The sequence below is a fragment of the Urocitellus parryii genome, chromosome 1 (genome assembly GCF_045843805.1).
Source record: "Urocitellus parryii isolate mUroPar1 chromosome 1, mUroPar1.hap1, whole genome shotgun sequence".
In the NCBI taxonomy this organism is placed as follows: Eukaryota; Metazoa; Chordata; class Mammalia; order Rodentia; family Sciuridae; genus Urocitellus; species Urocitellus parryii.
This window is the reverse complement of record NC_135531.1, coordinates 91,063,449-91,082,411: the sequence shown is the minus strand read 5'-3', so window position 1 is coordinate 91,082,411 and position 18,963 is coordinate 91,063,449. Positions and strand designations below refer to the sequence as shown.

The following is an 18,963-nucleotide window of genomic DNA, read 5'->3' as shown; positions in this document are numbered from 1 at the left end:
GATTGTGGCTCAGTGGTAGAGCACTTGCCTAGCACACATGAGGAACTGGATTTGATATTCAGCACCACATACAAAAATAAATAAAGTTGTTATATCCATCTAAAACTAATATATATATATATATATATATATATATAGAGAGAGAGAGAGAGAGAGAGAGAGAGAGAGAGAGAGAGAACGCACTACACCAAGAACTTCATAATGTATGATTTCACCCTTTGTGACAAAGATTCTTCAATTGGCCAAACTTTAGTCAGGTTCTCAAACCTTCTCCCAGGTCCACTTGTGTACCTCCTTGTAAATATGGATTTTTGCTTAGTTTACCAAAAAACCCCACCCTCAATTTCCAATCATCCTTAATATCTGCTTGGTTCACCCTCCTCCACTGTTCTCCATGTTATGTCTGATCACCCTTGCTGTCTTCAGCAACAGTCCTGCCAGACTGGTTGAGCCAAAATCCCCCTCATCCCTGATGGTCCCTCTTAATAATTTTCTGTCTACTGTCCCTGCTTCTTGGGTACAAATTCTCACTTGCTTATACTGTATATGAAGTTCAGCCCAATTTCTCTTCTTCACAGCGAGACCTCATTGCTATGGTCCCTGAACTTATCTCAGTGGTCCTGAATAAAGTCAGTCCAAACATGTTTTAATAACTGTCATTAAATAAAATTTCTCTTTAACATCTGCTAGGAACTGGCAAGGCACACAGGAACCAAAAGATCCTAGAAGAGTTCCCCATCCAGACACACTGGCGGACAGGTCCTGCAGCAGTGCCCCAGACAGCAGAGACAGAGGTAAGTTTAGCTGCCTCTGAGTCCAGCAGGGCTTTCCTGAGATGTCACATGCTCTATAACAAGGAAGGAAAAGGTGTTTACCAATAGACAAGGAGGGGTGCAGAGCGAGTGGTACAGTATGAAGAAGGGGACGGGGAGGAGCCATGCTCTGACCTGGAACTGCATGACACATTCTTGGTGAGGAAAAAGAACAGGTAAGGCTGGAGCCCAAGGTGAGAATGTAGATGTGAGAGTGGAAGAGCAAGAGGAGCTGTTCTGAAAAGACCTGCTACCTGTTCAAAGGACTTCCAACTCTAAATAGGACTGAAGACAGCAGAAATATGACATAATCAGACTTGGCCTCAGGAAGGTCATCTTGCAAGCAGAGTGGGAAGTGGATGGGAGTAGAGACAAGATTTAAGATACCAATGCCATAATCTAGAAAAGAGCTCCAAATAAGTTCAACTCAAAGGACCAAAGGCCATGTAGAGGATGGAACACATTTCAAATATATTTAAGAGATAGAAATCATTCCTATTAATCTTTACTGGATTGTGCAATGTATTGAGCACCACACCAAGAACTTCATAATGTATGATTTCACTGAATCTTCGTAAGATCCCTATGTGATTATTATACCTCTTTCAAGGGTAGTCAGGATAATGTTTGTAAAACAAGATGATTGACTATTCCATGTTGACTAATAAATGATGCCCTGTATCATGCACTTATTAAGTTTGAAGTATGTCTTATTAGTGTGAGTAAAGGAGAACTCTAGAGTGCCTCCAATCATTCTAGGTAGCCAAGATAAGTGGTGGTAGGAACTTTTACTGAGATGGGCTACACATGTAGAAGAGTGGATTTTGTTGTGGCCTTGTTTAGGGGGAAGTGGAAGCTGGAGTCCGTTCTAAATAACTAACCTGCATCAAAGTTCCCTGGCTTTCCAATAAAGAGTTGCAACAGCCCAAGGACTGCGCTTTTCCTGCCATAAATTGCACCACTCATACAGAGACTGGTGATTGCCTAGAGTTGATCTATTTCCATCAAGACAAAACAGACTTTCTGACTTTGCCCTCCCCTTAAAACATCATCTCCAATACACTCCATTGTCTAAGTGGAATATTCCAGGCACAGGTTTTCCCACCAGACTCAAAGCTTCTGGTCCTTTAGTTTATGACCAATTACATGATTTATTGGTAGTAATATATTTTGTATAAGACTTTTTAAGGAAAACAACTTAAAACATTTAATTATTTTGTACATGTATAAAAATTTATTACGGATACTAAATGCATAGTTGGGAAGAGATGCTACACTACACACTCTTGTGTAGTATATATTGCATCCTAACTATACACATTACACACACACACACACACACACACAGAGGAAATAATCTAAAGAGTAAAATAAAATTAAATACTTAAGAAATGAATTCTGAATAATTAACTACTTTCATTTTTAATATACTTTGTTATTTATAGTTTAATTTTTAATCATGACTGTTTAACCATGACTTCTGGAATTCCTAAAAATTTAAGTCAGTTATTATAAATTAGTACAAAGTGCTTCCAGCTTACTACTGGATGAACTGTAATTAGTGTAAGAGGCTGACATCTTGAATTTGTACTTTGAACAATTATTTTAGGCATTATTAGTTTCCTTACCTACACAATGGAGGCATTGACTTTGTCAGTGTGTTGCTGTGAAGGAAATGTATGTAAAACAAGATGATTGACTATTCCATGTTGACTAATAAATGGAATATATTAGTATTAAAAAGAATTTATTAATAATAGAATAATATTTCACAAATCTTCCTTACAGAGGAATCATAATATATGTAGATATCTCCATCTTTGGGAGATAGAGTTTAACTCTCTCCACTTCCAAAAGTGGGCCAAACTAAATTCCCATTTCCAAAGATTAAGTAGAATAAAGAAAGGGATAAATAGTAACTGTACATGGAGAAACTAGCCAGTGAGGAAGGTTAACTAAGTGGAGATTCATTTGGTATCAAATCTCCTCTGATATGGTGCCACAAGGAGGACACTCCACTTCTTGTCTTTGCAAAAACTTACTACTCCAGGTAAGTATAAAAACAACAGTCAATCCAAAGTGGGAAATATTGTGCAGGAAACTTGGCTAGCACTGCTCAAGACTTTCAAGGTCACAAAAAACAAGAAAGGACTGAGACACTGCCATAGAACAAGGGAGACATGGCAACTAAATGCAATGTGATTGCTTAAATTGGACCCTGGAAGAGAAGTGGGCATTAATGGAAAAATGGGAAATCCAAATGAAGTCTGGTGTTAACAGTAAAAAAAAAAAAAAAAATCATTCAAGTGAAAAATTCATTATACACAGACTTTTTGCTTAATAAATACAGCCACAATTGATATTTTCAATCTTTGTAGTAATCCTGTGAAAAAAGCATGAGAACTAACTATTCTTCATTTCTGAATCACAGGAAGGCTACAATGAGTAATCCTAGGTCTAGTTATTTAACTTGCCAATGAAGAATACATTATTCTGTATAAAAAGATTAATGTAGCTATGAAAAAACTTTAGTAAAAATAAGATCTTAGAGCAAAACAAAAAATAATATTTTCTAATTTTAACATTCTTCTTAGAAGTAAAGAAGCTGTGAAATTCATATAGAAAGAAAAATGTATGGCAATTGTTTTAAACCACAAACTGTACCTTTTTTTATTAAGAGATATGGAAAATCTTAAGGATATACTATACATTCTTTCCAATATGTGAAAGACAAGGAACAGTGGTCAGATATTTACAAAAATTGCACAGTGTGCTTCCTCTGGGGAAGGGGAAACTTGGAGCTCAGAGAGCTTGCTTGGAAATTGCAAGCAACAGCAGAAAATTAGTAAACCCTGCTGCCAACACAGTTATAGAACCTGGGCATCTAAAGACATCTCTGAGAGATTTGGCTATCTCATTACATACAAACCCTCCACCTTTACAGCAGCCATTCCAGAATTAAACCAGTGACATCTAATGCACACTACTATGTATAATGTGTGCACTAACCTCATCCAATTTTACCTCCTCTTACATATGAAGAAACTGAGACTCATTGAAAACTTGCCTGAAATGAAACAGTTCATAAGTGGCTGAATTGGCACTCGGCTGCAGATTTTTTTAACTTAAAAGCATTCATTTAATTTGTTTTAATGTTTAACTATCCCCACAATCAACATCCCTTCCCTTGGATTTCCTCGTGATCATATAAAGTCACGCAACAAACACCCTCTTGCAGTGTAATGTGCCTGCTGTTCATCAATTTGAGAAATATGAACCTTATTCTTGGAAGTTTACAATTCAAGATACAAAACTGACACTAACAGTAAGAGATGACGACCTAGTGTCGAAGAAACACTGATGGGTTGAAAAGTTCAACTGCATCAAGAAAAACATCGGTAAACTAACCATCAAGGTATCGTAAGCATCCCATGTCTTTCAATGTTGGAAATCACATTTGGAATAAGTGGATGAAAATGTGGTCAGGGACCCAAAGGAACATTGGGTTCTGTCCTGAGAGAGGTGCCCAAAGTGATCATGTGAGCTGTGCCAGAATGCAGATCCAAGTCCTGATGGAAACATATGATACTCACGATGTGCCAAGTTTTATTTTTTAATAGCTGAGCTTCTAGTTGGCAACAGAAAAATCCCGTGCCAGCTGCTGAGGAAATAATGTACCAGGAGCTGGCAGGCACTGGCACTTGGAAAGCAGACAGGTACAGATACGCAGTAGGACACCAAGGTGTGAGTGCCTGGAAGGCTGAGGAGAGAAAGAGGGGATGTGGCCACAGAATTGCCCCAGTCTAGGGTCCAGCAGGATGCAGTGTAGGAGACAGTCCTACTCTCGTTTAAAAAAAAAAAAAAAAAAAGAGCAACAAAATGCAGAGCCAGCCCCAGTCATCCTTTGATAAAGAAAACACAGAGGCTGCATTCCTTGTGAAGAGGGTCTCTGATCTCCATTCCCCAACACCTGGAAGAAAGACAATGGCGTGCATCTAGGAAGGAGAACAGATCACTTTTCTAGAACTCTGAGACAAATAGGTACCAAAAGGAAAAAGGAGCAGAAGTCTCGCGGTCTGCGCAGGCTGCCATAACAAACGCCACAGACTGGGTGGCTTACACAACAGACATTACCTCGCACAGTTCTGGAAGCTGGAGGTCCGAGCTGGAGCGCCACATGGCTCTGGTGAGGGCTCTCTTCTCGCTTGCAGATGGCTGCCTTCTCACCATGTCCTCACATGGCAGGGACAGCTTGCTGGTGCCTCTTCTTACAAGGTACTATTCCCATCCTGAGGGCCCACTCTTATCACCTCATCTAACCCTAACTACCTCCTAAAGACTCATTTCCAAATGTCATGGCATTCAGGGTTTGGGCTTCCACATGTCAAGTCTGGAGGGATATAAACATCCAGTCCATAATAAGGGGAGACACACAGAAAATAAAAGGGTCTTAGGCTCTGGTGGGATAAAGAAAAAATTCAGAAGATGAGAGAGAGGTGCTTTTGAGCTGAGGACTCAGGAAATGGCTTTTGAACACTATCCCCAAATAAAGATGGGCACAGAGCAAACTATCCTCTGACCTCCTTCATGACCCTCTCCTTAACCGCTATTTCTCTTCCTGTGGTAAAAGCAGGGCATGTGCTACAGGGCCATGTGACAGGACATTGTTAATTGATTACATAGCAACAAACAGATCCCAAGTCAAGATTTTTAAGAAGAATTCACTTTAAAACAAAATTGAAAGGGGTAGAGAAAACAGGCAATGATACCTTCTTGCTACATTCTACCCTAGGTATCCACAATTATTACCAGCATTTGAGGGTCCTCGAAAGGAAGTGGAGATGAACAAATTTAGCAATAAATACATTTAAAAAAAAAAGGTGAAACACTATAAAGAAAATCAAAATCATGTCATTTACAGGAAAATGGATAGAACTGGAGATCGTCATGTTAAGTGAAATAAGCCAGACTCAGAAAGACAAGTCTGATATGTTTCTTCTCATGTGTATAAACTACAGGGGGAGAAACATGACATGAAAGTAGAAGGAAGACTCTTAGAGAAGGGGTAGGAGATCGGGGGCCAGGAGAAGGGAAGACAAGGGAGAGAGGGGTTGGAAATGATCAAAATAGATTATATGCATATATAAATATTTTAAATGAAATCCATTATTTCATATCATTAATATGCACTAATAAATAAGGAGAATCTACACACTTAAAAAAAAGCGAGGCATTTAAAAAGCACAGAATAAGAACAAGAAGTATTCAACACAACTACGGTTACCCTCTAACACAATTACAAAGCCTTTGGAGCTTAGAAAAGTACTTACTCCAGAAGCTGCCCTGTCTCCTGAATACAAGTAAAGAGGGAGGGTAATCACTCAGAGAATTCAACTGGAAGAAAGCAGATCTTGTGCCTAGAAGGGAACTTAGAGGTAGACCTAATCACAGAAGGCACACTATTCCAATAATTCCAGCCACAGATATAAGTAAGAGGTAGAACACTTGCCTACCATGTATGAGGCCCTGGAATTGTATGAGGTCCTAGAATTGCAAAAACAAAAAACAACCACCAGTATTTCAAAGACAGAGCCCTTTAAGACAGTGATACAGACACAGATAAAAATCAGAGACCCTTGCATTCTAAGAAAACTTAATTGTAAAAATCCTCTTTGTGTAACTGACTCAGGACTCAACAAATATTTAATGCTAGGCATTGTGTTAGGTGCGGCGGACATAGCAGTGAATAGGGAGGCAGAGACTGGATGCTCAGTGGCTTACACTCTTGAAAGGGAGATAGGTATTGAAAAAGTAATTTCTGGATGTGATTTGCTGGGGGTTGCTGTAGGGAAAACATCCTGGAGAAAGAGATTTAATCTCCTGCCTGTTCCTGCAGCTGTTTGCCTAATTCTTGTATTTTGGGGGTTTTCACAAGATATTCCACAAACACTTCCTTTTTTAAAAAATTGATTTTGAGACAAGTTCTTGCTAAGTTGCTGAGGGTCTCCCTAAATTGATGAGGCTGGCCTCAAATGTGTGATCCTCCTGCCTCCGTCTTCTGAGTTGCTGAGATTACAGGCATGCATCACAGCACCCAGCATTCCACAAACACCTGTGTGCTGAAGAATGGGCTGGGTATGGAGATAAAAGATAGGTAAGATATGGAGCTCCTTTGTCCAAGGAGCAGATATTTTGGTGGTGAAGGCCACAAGTCATTTACCATAAGACCACAAACATTAGAAGTGGGCATTTATGAAATGAGATGAGTGAACAGAAGTGGTAGAAGCTTTCTACCGGGGTGGGTAGGATGACTCTTGTGAGGATTAGCAAAAGTGCGTTTCAAACAAAGAGAGTTTTGTGCACAATGCCATAGAGGTAAGAGGATCATATGGGATCCATTTCTTCACGGCATGGACAACCTGCTTCACCATTCATTCTAAATCTGAGATTACTCTTCTGTAAAATGGTGGTGATAAAGATCGTGTAGTATTATTGAAATAATTAGAAGTGCACTTTAAGGCAGTAGAACCATTCCAAGTTCCTGGTTACTATTGCATGATGGTGATCTGGAAGAGAAATGATAGTAGGTAAGGTTGGCTGGCGAGAACAGCTTAGTTTGTTAAAAGGGTTCTATAAACCAGACCAAGTAAAATATTAATTCTGTCCATACCCGATTTAGAACCATTATTCCCTACTTCCCACTTTGTGAACTGTGAATGATATTAAGTGCATATGCCAGGTACGGAGCTAAGCATTGTTTTACATATGTGATCTCATTTAATTGTCCTAGCAATGCTGAAAGTGACATACTCCCAGTCTTCATTTTAAGAATGAGGCTGAGTGAGGTTCAGTTCTATGCCCAAAGAGGCACAGCCACCAGGTAGCAATGTTCCTTTCTTAGCCTCTATCTTGCTCAGCAGTGCTTCTCTTACTCCCACTGACTCAACTGTCCAGAATGACCTTCTTGGTACTCCAGCCTCAGAGCCACCCAGGTGACAGCCTTGCCCAAGAGTCCTCCTTGAGGACTACTCCCCTCCACCCTTGAGGACTACCTGCCCCCACCACCTGCCAGCTGAAGCTAGGACCAGTGCTCTGCTGCACTCACCTAGCTCAGAACAGACCCTGCCAAATGCTCCTCTACTGCTTTTGACTCAGTCCTGGCATTTCACTTCCATTTCTTGCATCTCAATAGCTTAAAGCTGTGTGTTGGTTTGTTGGACATTATCCTGATCATGTCCTAGGGTTTCCCCTTCACTACTGTGGTATACATGACAAGCTTTGTTTATTATGTTTTTAGTTCACCTTTAGCTATAGGTTGCTCTCAGGAGAGCTCACACGTTTACCTCAATGAACATTTTTATTAGCTTACACACACACTAACATTAAAGGAAAAAGGAGAGGGACCTAGAGTTCTAAAAGAGCCACTGCCACTAAAAACAATTCCTCTCACTAAAGAAATACCCAGAGGCCTGTTATGACTGAACACTTCAGGCAAGACTGACTTATTGAATTGTATATTTTGAATTTCATTTAATAGCAGTCTTATTTTCTCAGTGGTTGTCTTGGCCAGGAGCTTTGAAAAAATATATAGGATCCACTAGAATGGATGGGTAACAGAATACTTACATCTTGCTAAAGAATGAATTTGGACCAGTTGTCACAATTAAATGACAACTTTGCATGTCTATTAGATTCCCAAATGGAAAGCAGTTCGTTACTAAGTTAAAGTGGTCACTAACTGTCCCCATAAGATGGTATGACAAAAAAAAAAAAAAAGACTGTATGACAAGTGAGGCAGACCAAGCCACAATTGGAAAAATCTGAGCAATAAAGGATAAAATGTAAGCAAATATATCTATTGAACAATCCATAGGATTTGAAGTAAGAAGAAATCATTCATATACTGCATTGTAGGTAAAAAATAAATGTGGGAATATAACTACAGATTTGCTACCCCCTTCTCTTTTATGTCTGACGTGTAATATTAGCCAATTCTATCGTCATAAGTCAAAGAAAATTTATTCTAAACAAAGAGTGAACATGTCATATCTGTTTTCTTTTCCATAGAACATGCCATTCAGAGGGTAGTCTCAAGTCCAACCCACTCTCTTTTGTTTTGTCTTGTTTTTAGGGAATACCCTTGTCCCTGGTGGGTTTTTCAATAATGTCACCCTGAAGTGTGACTCAGCAGTAGGTGGTGATGATGCACTTGTTAACAAGGTGAAACTTCACATCCTGCACACTAGTGCAGGGCACTAGCCCACAATTCTCCAAGCACAGCTCACAAACACACATCAGGCTGATGCCTTCAGCCTCCTAAGTAGGCGGTGAGCAAAATTTTCCATGAAGTAAGTTAATTAATTAAAACTGAAGTTGAGGCAAACAAAGAACCCCTCTTCTCTCCTCACTTCCATACCAGATTTCTGACCACCCATCTTTGTTACTGAACCCAAAATTCATTTAAACCTCAACTTGATGTAGAATCTGTATTTCTTTACTCTTTTTCTGTTTTCCTCTATGTGACTTTTTTGGTTGCAATGGCAAAAGTTCTTATCAAAACTTTTCATCAAGTAACTTTAAAATGCATAACAACTACACATATGTACCCACTTCCCCTTTCTGCACAAAGACACACCTTGTAATGAGATTTCTTTTCTATTCACACTTTTATCCATTTATCTGATTTAAAGTCATTTTCATAAAGTAAAATAGCATTTATATGTAAGTAAAGACGTTTATTTGGTTCCTACTTATCATTATTTAATCCAGTAATCATCCAGTAAAATGCTTTTGAACACAAGTATTATCCACAATATTAAATGTTTACTCTACCTATCTCTTTTCCTGGTCTAAGTAACAGATCTCAATACAACAACACTTCTTCCTTCTTATCTAGTCAGCCATGGGATTTGTAAGAGTTCTCCCCCCCCCCCCCGCTTTATTTTTTTTTTAAACCAACATAAGTTTTCTCTTACCCACTCCCATGTTTTATTTTAATTATAGGTTAGTAACAAGTTCTGACAAACTCAGCTGAAGATCCAGATGCTGCTTCTGTAGCCACATTTTGCTTCTGGGTGTAAATATAATTTCATATATAATTACATAAGTTATAATTAAATATATATATATATATATATATATATATATATATATATATATATATATATTTTAGACAATTGTTCATTATGTTGCTCAGGCTGGCCTTGAACTTGCAACCTTCCTGCCTCGGCCTCCTGAGTAGCTGGATCAGTCATACACCATGGTACCTGGCTTCTCATAATGTTTCATTCCCCTTTCTCTGGGTGTTCAGTTTTCAGTTGACAAAGTTACTGGGTCACTTTTTCTTCATTACGGGCCCTCTTTGGTCTGATCGCAACTTACCCTTCCAACTTATCTGCCATTGCAGGGCTCATGCCTTGTAAATTTTGCAAAACAAAATGTATGTCTTTATATTTTTCTGTTATTTTACTACTTTTACCAGAGCTATAGCTATTAAAATCCTGGCATATTTCAAAGTCCAGCACTCTCCCATGAAGATACCTCAGTCCTCTCAGATGGAACTATCACTCTGCTGAAAAGACTGCTGTGGTTCTTATTTCTCTGCCTCATATTAGTTTTTGTTTTCTTTCAACTTCTTTATTAAGTTGGTTGCATAAAAGATACACATTCTCATATTGACAATTTTTGTTATAAATAAAATTAACAAAAATAAGATAAATGTACTTCAAAATATACACAATCCTGTCATTAAAAATGACATATACACATATATATACACATATATATACATAAAATATTTATATGTTATATATATTTACATATATGTGTGTATATAAAATCTGGATCCCTGTTACACAAAAAGATTTGGAAGCAAAATGTAAATGAGCTCTGCTTTCAGAATACACCCTAATGTGTGTGTAGAGACAGTATACCCATAATATGGTTCACTTTGGTTCCTTTGTTTATGGTGTATAATTACTTAATCATCCACTTGTAAAATAAGAATGAACATTAAGAAACATAAAATCAAAGTTGCATTTGTTTTCACATTGATGCTAAACTCAAAAGAGCAACCTCCTTGGCTCTAAATGGTAAATGTTTTCAAAGTAAAAAAATTTAACTTTTTCTTAACCTTCTGAAAAGGGTCTGCAAAAAAAAAAAAAAAAAAAAAAAAAAAGTAGATTCTTTCATTCTACATGTAAGAAAACTAGGTTCATCCTGAAACACAGCATGAGCAGCAAAGACAGCAAACAAGCATCACTGTCTGTACACATGAACAAGCCTAGTTGAACCACACTCTTTTACTCAGACAGCAAGTCTATGGAATCTTCAACATGGAGCCTCATGCAACAGAAATACAAAATTAACTACACATCTATTAGAAATTTCCAAATCCCTGCTTCTCAGCACAATTTTAGTGTACCTATTAAATATAGCAAGTCATCTAGAAAAGTGATTTTTATTTATTTGCCTATTTATTTATCTTGTTTTATTAGATGTATTTCTGATGACTTATTATCAGTAAACTATGCACGTGGAGGCCAAATAGTGTTTTATTCATCATATTCATTCATACTCTGGCCTTCACTGAACAACACACATACTGCCAACAGACACAGTCGAGGTCATAATTATCCAAAAGGTCATATCTGTAAAGATGTGGACTTTAGGTGGCTCAAAGGCATGGAATTAAATAGCAAGCGATCAAAAAATGAGAACATCCTTCTCCTTTCAATTATTTTTCAGTCATTCTGATTACATCAGGAAGAAAACCTCAATTTTTACTACTATGGTTTTAACCCTGCTAATCTTTGATAATCTCTGTTCTTAACAAAGAGAACAATCCTCAGGCTTGCAGCCTTCAGTAGACAAACATTTCTAGCTACAATTTAATATTTATGTTATGCTTTCATTGTGATTTATTTTTATAATTTGCTTCTATTTATGAATATTCAATTTGTTTTTATTTATGGTTTTCAATTTAGTGAAATAAGCATTTGTTCTAAGTAAATTTAGGTTAATAAAGATAAAGTTATTTAAACAAAACATTAAGCAAGTTACAGCACAGATTGTATGCACCTATGACAGAAATCTTGGTGTTATATACAGAAATGGGAGAAATATTTGGTTGCAGCAGATATCCAGCAAATGCACTTAATCTGTTGTTCACTGTCTATACAGCTGAAAGAAAGTCATGAAAAAGACTAGCTTCAAGCTTCTAAGATAGTGGATGTCAGTAGGGCAAGGAGACTACATTTGATACATTTGACCATATCCAGAGACTCTGTAGTGTTCATACTTGAGAAGAAGGTTGCTGTTGGTATCTAGGGGCTAACAGGCAGAGACATGGCTAAACATCCTATAATGCACAGGAGAGCTCCCACACAAGGCATTATTTGGGCCTGAATTTCCATGATGCCTAGGCTGAGAGACCACACTGTAAGAGAAAAGAGAAAGGTCTACACGTATTACCCTTGACTGGTCATGGTGAATCACCCTCTCTAGGCCTTGCTCCTTTCCTCATTTGATCTTTGCCATTGATAAGATAAAACCAAGGAAAATCCTTACCTTTCTCTACTTTACCTTACCTACTCTTGCCCTTCACTTGCAATTAGAATGAAGAAAATGGACTGTAATGAAGGATCTGTCCTTTATGTGCTAACACTATGTCCTCAATATCTGGACATAACCTCCTAATTAAGCCATTGGAGTTATGAAGTCTTCAGATGATCCTGTACTACAAAGAGATTAAAAGATAGTTAAGGTAAAGATTAATATGATCTGAGTAAAAACTTGACTCTAGCTGTCACTGATCTTCATGGAAAGTTATTCTTTGTCCTGAATGTTATGGTTCTTTGACTCAATTAAATATTAATATTTCACAGATAAACCTAACCTTGAAATTTTAAAAGATCAACATTGGTTTTATTAGATATGTTAGCTTTCCCAAGAGGGAGTTTTAGAAAAATAAAAAACTACCTCTCAGCCATATTTAAGAAAGAAGAAAAATGATCAACAAGCAAATAACAGCTAGTAGTTGAAGGAGTTTACTTGGTCAACTCTCAATAAGTTGTCTCAAACGTATTTCTGCAAACATACAACCCACAAATTTATGTCTGAGGGTTAAGTGCTCACAATAAAGTTCTTTGAAGCTATTTTGTGGTTAGCATTCTCCCTCCCCCACCCTCTCAATTTCTCCAGAACAGTTTAGAAGCCTTTTTTTTTTTTTCAAAACCAGAAGTTATTTTGAACCTTGTAACAGTATTTAAGCATGGAAAAATAGGGTGTTCTTAAAGCAGTGATCCTATCATACAGTCTTTAATAGACTTTAAGCCTCTTTACAAAGAGTGCATTTCCAAGTACTTTAGAGGTTGGGATAGCTTGGAGGCATTTCATGACTTTAAGTTCAACTTGATTTAATGCCTAATTCTGACACACCTGTGGTAAAATGATAGTGAAGGTGAAACTGAATTCCTTTCATTTCAGAACCACAGAATACTGCCAACAGAAAAATGGCATTATTTCCAGCCCCTATGAGCTACAGAGGTGGCGGTTATCAATACTCACACTGAGAAGAGTGCTGAGTGAGATGAGGGACATGGTCACATAAGTTTTACGAAGAAGATAAATAGGTTACAATATTTCACTTTTCCAGAGTCACAAGAATGGAGATCCTAACATCAAGACCAATAGGCACCAGCATTTCAAAAAAAAAAGAGAGGAAAGAGGAACACCTTCTGTGCCCAGTCCACTTTATTACCATTGAGGATTTCTCCCTAAAATCATTTATTGAACACCTGCCAAGTACTATGCTCAATGCTAGACAATGCACACACAATAGTGAATAAGCCAAACCCACAGACTCTGCCTTCCGGAAGCTAACAGTCAGTATTCTTGCAAAGAGCCCACACAGTGTCAGTTTCTATTCTACCACTTGCAATCCCACCTTGCCCTTATATCCACTGACTAAGAAAAGAATCATGCACAAAGAACAAGACAGGGACTGAACAGGTATATTTTTAATTCCAAGTCAGATTAAAACCATACCATCCCCAAAGGGTGTAAGCTTCAAAGGCAGTATGTGTGGCAGAAGATCAGTAGCCAGAAGTATACCCTAGATAGGCTGTGGGGGCCTAAAGGATAGTCTAAGGGTAAAAGCTGGGGCATGAGAATCATTAACCAGGAGAATGACCCAGGTAGAGGGCTGAAGAGGAAAGGGGAAGGGAAAAGAAAGATCTGATCCTTCACCAGCCATGGTGAGGACTGACTGTCCCCTCAAAATTCATATGCTGAAGCCCTAATCCCTAATACGATGGTATGGAGGTTGGGATTTAGGGGAAGTAATTATGTTTAGGATGAAGTCATGAGATTGGAGCCCTCATGATGCTATGGATTAGAAGGAGACACCTGAAAGCTTGGTTCCTCTCCCCGGCCCGCCTTCCTCTCTCTACCTTCTGAAAACACAGCAAGAAAGTGGCCACCTACAAGACAGGAAAAGGGCTTGCCCTCACTGGGGAAATGAATCAGCTAGCACCTTGAACTCGTACTTCTCAGCTCTAGCTCTGTGAGAAACAAATGATTTGTTGTTTAAGACACCCAGATATTCAATCCAAGAGCACAGGTTGAAGCCTTTCTCTTTGAAAATACACACATTTCATGCTCCCTTACAGGAGGCCTTTGCTGACTGTTACTTGGGCCTCAGTTATGTATTTCTACTGGAGTATCCTGCTTCTCAGGCCTCTGAGTTCCTCTGCTCCACAGTGAAGCTGCTTCAGGTACAGCCCCTTGCCCTCAGCCAGTCCAGATTCTTACTTGCCTAGTAGAATAGATCTTCAGGAGACACCAGTGTTTTTCCAAAAATCTTGGAAAGGGAAACCCAAAAATGACTCGGAGGCAAAAGTAGGAGAATTTTTCTCTTACAGAGTTGTGCCAAATGGACACTATTCAATGCTGTCAACTGGTCTGCAAGACAATTTTTAAAAGGACTCTGCCTCATAGTTCAATCTGGCATGCACAGATTTATGGCCGAAAACAGAATTCTCCAACTGAATCACAACCCATTAGTGGGATGTGAAATCACATGAGTTCAGCCAATATTTTTCTAATAAAACAGAATACAATCAAACAGCATAGAATAGAAAATATTAGAGTCCACTGTTGATAATAAGAATATGTATTATATCATCAAATCATTCTGTTTTATACACACACAAACATACACACATATACACACCTCACTATCTAAATTTACTTGGTTCTTATCTTGAGTCCTATATAATTACATTTGAGTTAAGCTGCAATATAGATGTGTCTTTTAATTGTGAATTGGGTTGGGGAGGCAGGTACTAAAGTTCACCAGCCTAAAGACACTATAGTAAGTGGAATGGAAATTTTCTTTAACTTTTTTTTTCGGTTATAGATAGACATAATATCTTTATTTTATTTATTTATTTTTATGTGGTGCTGAGGATGGAACCCAGTACCTCACACATACTAGGCAAGTGCTCTATCACTGAGCTACAACCTCAGTCCCTGGAATGGAAATTTTTTTTAAATATATAAAATAATTGAAAATCGTTTTATTTTGTCCTAATTATTCTTCATTTATTTTTTGGATTTGTGCATCTGTAAGTACATCTGGCTTTGTTATAAATGTTCTCTCAAACTGCTGCAACAGAAGGTAGGAAACAAAAGGTAGGACATACCTGAAAACAGGATATGGGTTTAGATGCCCAAGGCCAAATCCCCACCACAGAGTTGGCCAAATCAATTCTTGTCATTCCCTATGCCAAACCTCTGGGCAGAATCTGAACCAGAGGCAAGCTCCTTTGTGCATTAGAAAAGCATTTAAAATGCCAATTTCTCAAATCACTGGGCAAAACACCAACTGCTGTCTAGGATATGGAGCCCTAACTGGGATCATGACCAATTCCATATTTTTGAGTAGAATTGAATTTGTTGGTGTATGATGATTTTTAGAAACTTTTTGACAAACTTTTCAAGTAATACAGAATTTCAAATGTGATTTTAGAGAAATTAGTTCACCTGACACTTCTAAATAATCCCCATACATCCATACCCCCATAGTGAAAGTTAATGCATCTGCCCTGCCCTAAATGGCTGCATATGAATCACTACTACCAGCAGCTGCCTTCACAAGCACCATCCGGGGCTTCAGATGGGTCTAACCTTGGAAATTTGCTCTCCTGGTGTTTCTAGATATCCTCAGCATGTGTTGGCCCCCAATGGTCATAAATCCAATCCTCTTGAATTCAGTAGTCACTAATTTATAATAGATAATTGTAACAGAGGAACCAATAAATCATGAATTAACTTAATCTTGTAGAGTTTGTCTACACTCTGGAGCTTGCCACTCTTGAGTGGTACCACACAACTCCAGAGCACTGCTTTCTTAGCATGTTACTGACAACTGTGTACTAATGAATTGAATGTTTTGGCCTTAGAGTCACCACTGATGAGCAGATTTGACCCAAAATGTGAGAGTAAAGACTTGAAACCAATTAACTAAATTCAACTTGATCACTAGTGTAGGAAGGAAGAGGACTTTTATCATTTATCGTATATCTACAGTGATAACTTTGGTTATAAATTATTAATAATTACATTCAGAATACTAGTTGCTGCAGGTTTCAGGTATATTTTGTTGAAAAAAAAATAAGTGGTATCATGAAGTTATATTTTTCAAAGTCTTAACCAAATAGTGTAAGCATGTAACTCACCAATGCTGCCATCTACAGAAAACTTACCTAAACAATTACACATTACTACTGAAAAAAAAAAACAGAGAAGTTCACAAGTTTTAGCTTTTTTCCCCCTAAATATCTTAATTTTGTGATTTTTAAGAGCAAAATATACTATCAGTTTTTAAGAGCAAACTTGTTTGGACTTATCACCCAAAAATTATGCAACATAACACCAAACTTAATTTTTTTTTTTAAATTCCTTAGGCATTCCCTGTGATGTCTACCATCCCATATGCATGTACAGTTGACAGTTGTTGTTGTTTTTTTTCTCACTTTTCCATCCCTCAAATTAAAGGAAATTTCTCGAGTTTCTTGATGGCAAAACTTATTCTTAAAGACAAGCTATACTGACGGTAAGCCAGAATGGATTAGAAGCATCTGGCGAAGTTGTTACTCTGAAGGCAGTTAGGTTTGCTGCTGGGACAGTCCCTGTAGCATCATCAGGCACTTCCTCAACTATGTGTCAGTTTCTAAAACACCAAGTAAACAATTTTAAGTAAACCATCCCCTTAATTAGAAGTGTACACTGCAGTACTACAGCACATCACACAATTGTATACACACAATTATGCAGCACATCACATCATTAGGTTTTGAACCTTGCAAACCTATTTCTGTTATTTCATATCAATCTACATGTAACAGATCTTCAGATGGACACTGAAAAACTTGACCAGAAATGGATGTTTTGTATACATTATCCAATGCTAGAGTATTTTGAGACATTTTTAAGCATAACAAACTCCTAAGTTTTCATTCAGAAGTTTTTCATTTTCACATATCACCCATTCTCAATGAGTCTTAATAGTAATAGGAAATTGGAGACAGGTACAGCAGCGACAATTACACCTCTGGCCAACTACCAACATTCAGAATTCTACTCTGGTCTCTAATGACATTTTAAAAACAGGTGTTAGCTAAAATATTTCCAGCAAAAAGAGAAAGGAAAATAAAATTGCAAAGAAGTTGCAATTTGTCAAGAGTTTAAATTACATCTTCAGATTCTGTATAGTAAAGGGCCCTGCATCTAAACTGAGTATTGAAACAAGTCTCCTCACCTATGGACAACAGAGAAGAAAGAAGGGGGGGAAAAGGAGATGGAAAGAAAAAATTCAATTGATAAAAATATTAGAACACATGGAATCATTCACAAAGAAAATCTGCTACCTGTTTGGATCCCCAGGGAAGGGATGAGGGACTTTTATGCTTCCCTAGGGAGATGGGGTTTTACATACATAATTTAAATAAATCAGCAGAACTCTTCACTAATTACAGTGCCTGCACCCCATGTGCTGCTTCCTCTTTAAAGCCACACTACTTCATTATTCTGCCTTTAACTCTCTTAAATGATTCATTCCCCCTTTCACTCCTGAGCACACTCTGTAGGGAAGCTAGTATTTAAGTTTAATTCCTAGTGCTACTTGCTTTGGAGACCTTGATAAGGCGAAGAGGAGGAATCTAATTTAATAATTTTGTCATAAGGGGCACCCTCCAATCCCCACTCCCCCAAATAACTAGAGAAACAGGACCCTCTAGCAAGCTATAGCCATGAGCAAAGACATTCTTTGGGAAAGCAGGGCCCACGTGCGGTGAGAGCTGTCACCCAGGAGAAGTGGCAGCCGGCGGCGAGCAGGGAGCTTGGGAGAGTACCGCTGATGCCAGCCACTCCACCGGCCTAGGCACTCCGGGGAAGATCTGAGCCGCACCTGAGAAAAGCTTAGCTCCCTCCCAGTCACTAACTAGGCAACGAAAAATAGAAGGGCAGAGAGGCCAGTCCCCCATCCTCGGAAGCAGTCACTGTAAGGGGGACAACCCGGGTGCACGCTGCAGGCGTCCCCAGCCCTCGCCCGCGCCTCAGAGCTCCGCCTGGTCCAGGGAACCTGCCTCGCCCCGCCTTACCGTCCCAGCTCCGACTCCACCTCGAAGAAATTGCTCAGAGCATCCCTGTTGGAACCGTCGATCCAGTAATCCAAGACGACGCTCCCAGCCCCGGGGGCCACACTGGAGGTGACCGAAGAGCAGGACGAGGAGGAGCAGGAGGGCACCGTGACTTTGAGCATCTTCGCGGCGGGACTCCGGAAGCCGCCGCTGCTGCCGCCGCTGCTGCCACCGCCGCTGCCGGAGCTTGCAGCCCCGCCGCCCGCCGCCTGAGGAAGCAGGATCGAGAGAGAGGTGGCGTCCTTCACACACACGCACACACCCACCGCCTTCGCCACCCGGCTCCGCCGCCGCCGCGCGCGGGCTGCGGCTCCCCTCCGGCGCGCTCCGGAGGAAGGGTGGGCGGAGAAGGGGGTGAGCCACTGCGAGCGGGTGTGGAGAGGGAACCCGGAGTCACCGCCAGCCGGAGAGACGAGGGGGAGGCACCGCAGAGCAGAGAGATTCCCTCC

At 39.2% G+C, this 18,963-nt stretch overlaps 1 protein-coding gene across 1 annotated transcript in view; it reads right to left on the bottom strand.

The window, feature by feature from the left end:
* Nucleotides 1-18,636, bottom strand: part of Camk4 (calcium/calmodulin dependent protein kinase IV) — a 230,935-nt gene extending 212,299 nt beyond the window's left edge. The window contains exon 1 of the mRNA XM_026391313.2: nt 18,476-18,636. Coding sequence (XP_026247098.1) covers nt 18,476-18,636 — 161 coding nt within the window. The remainder of the gene's footprint in view (nt 1-18,475) is intronic.
* Between the last annotated feature and the right edge of the window lie 327 nt (nt 18,637-18,963).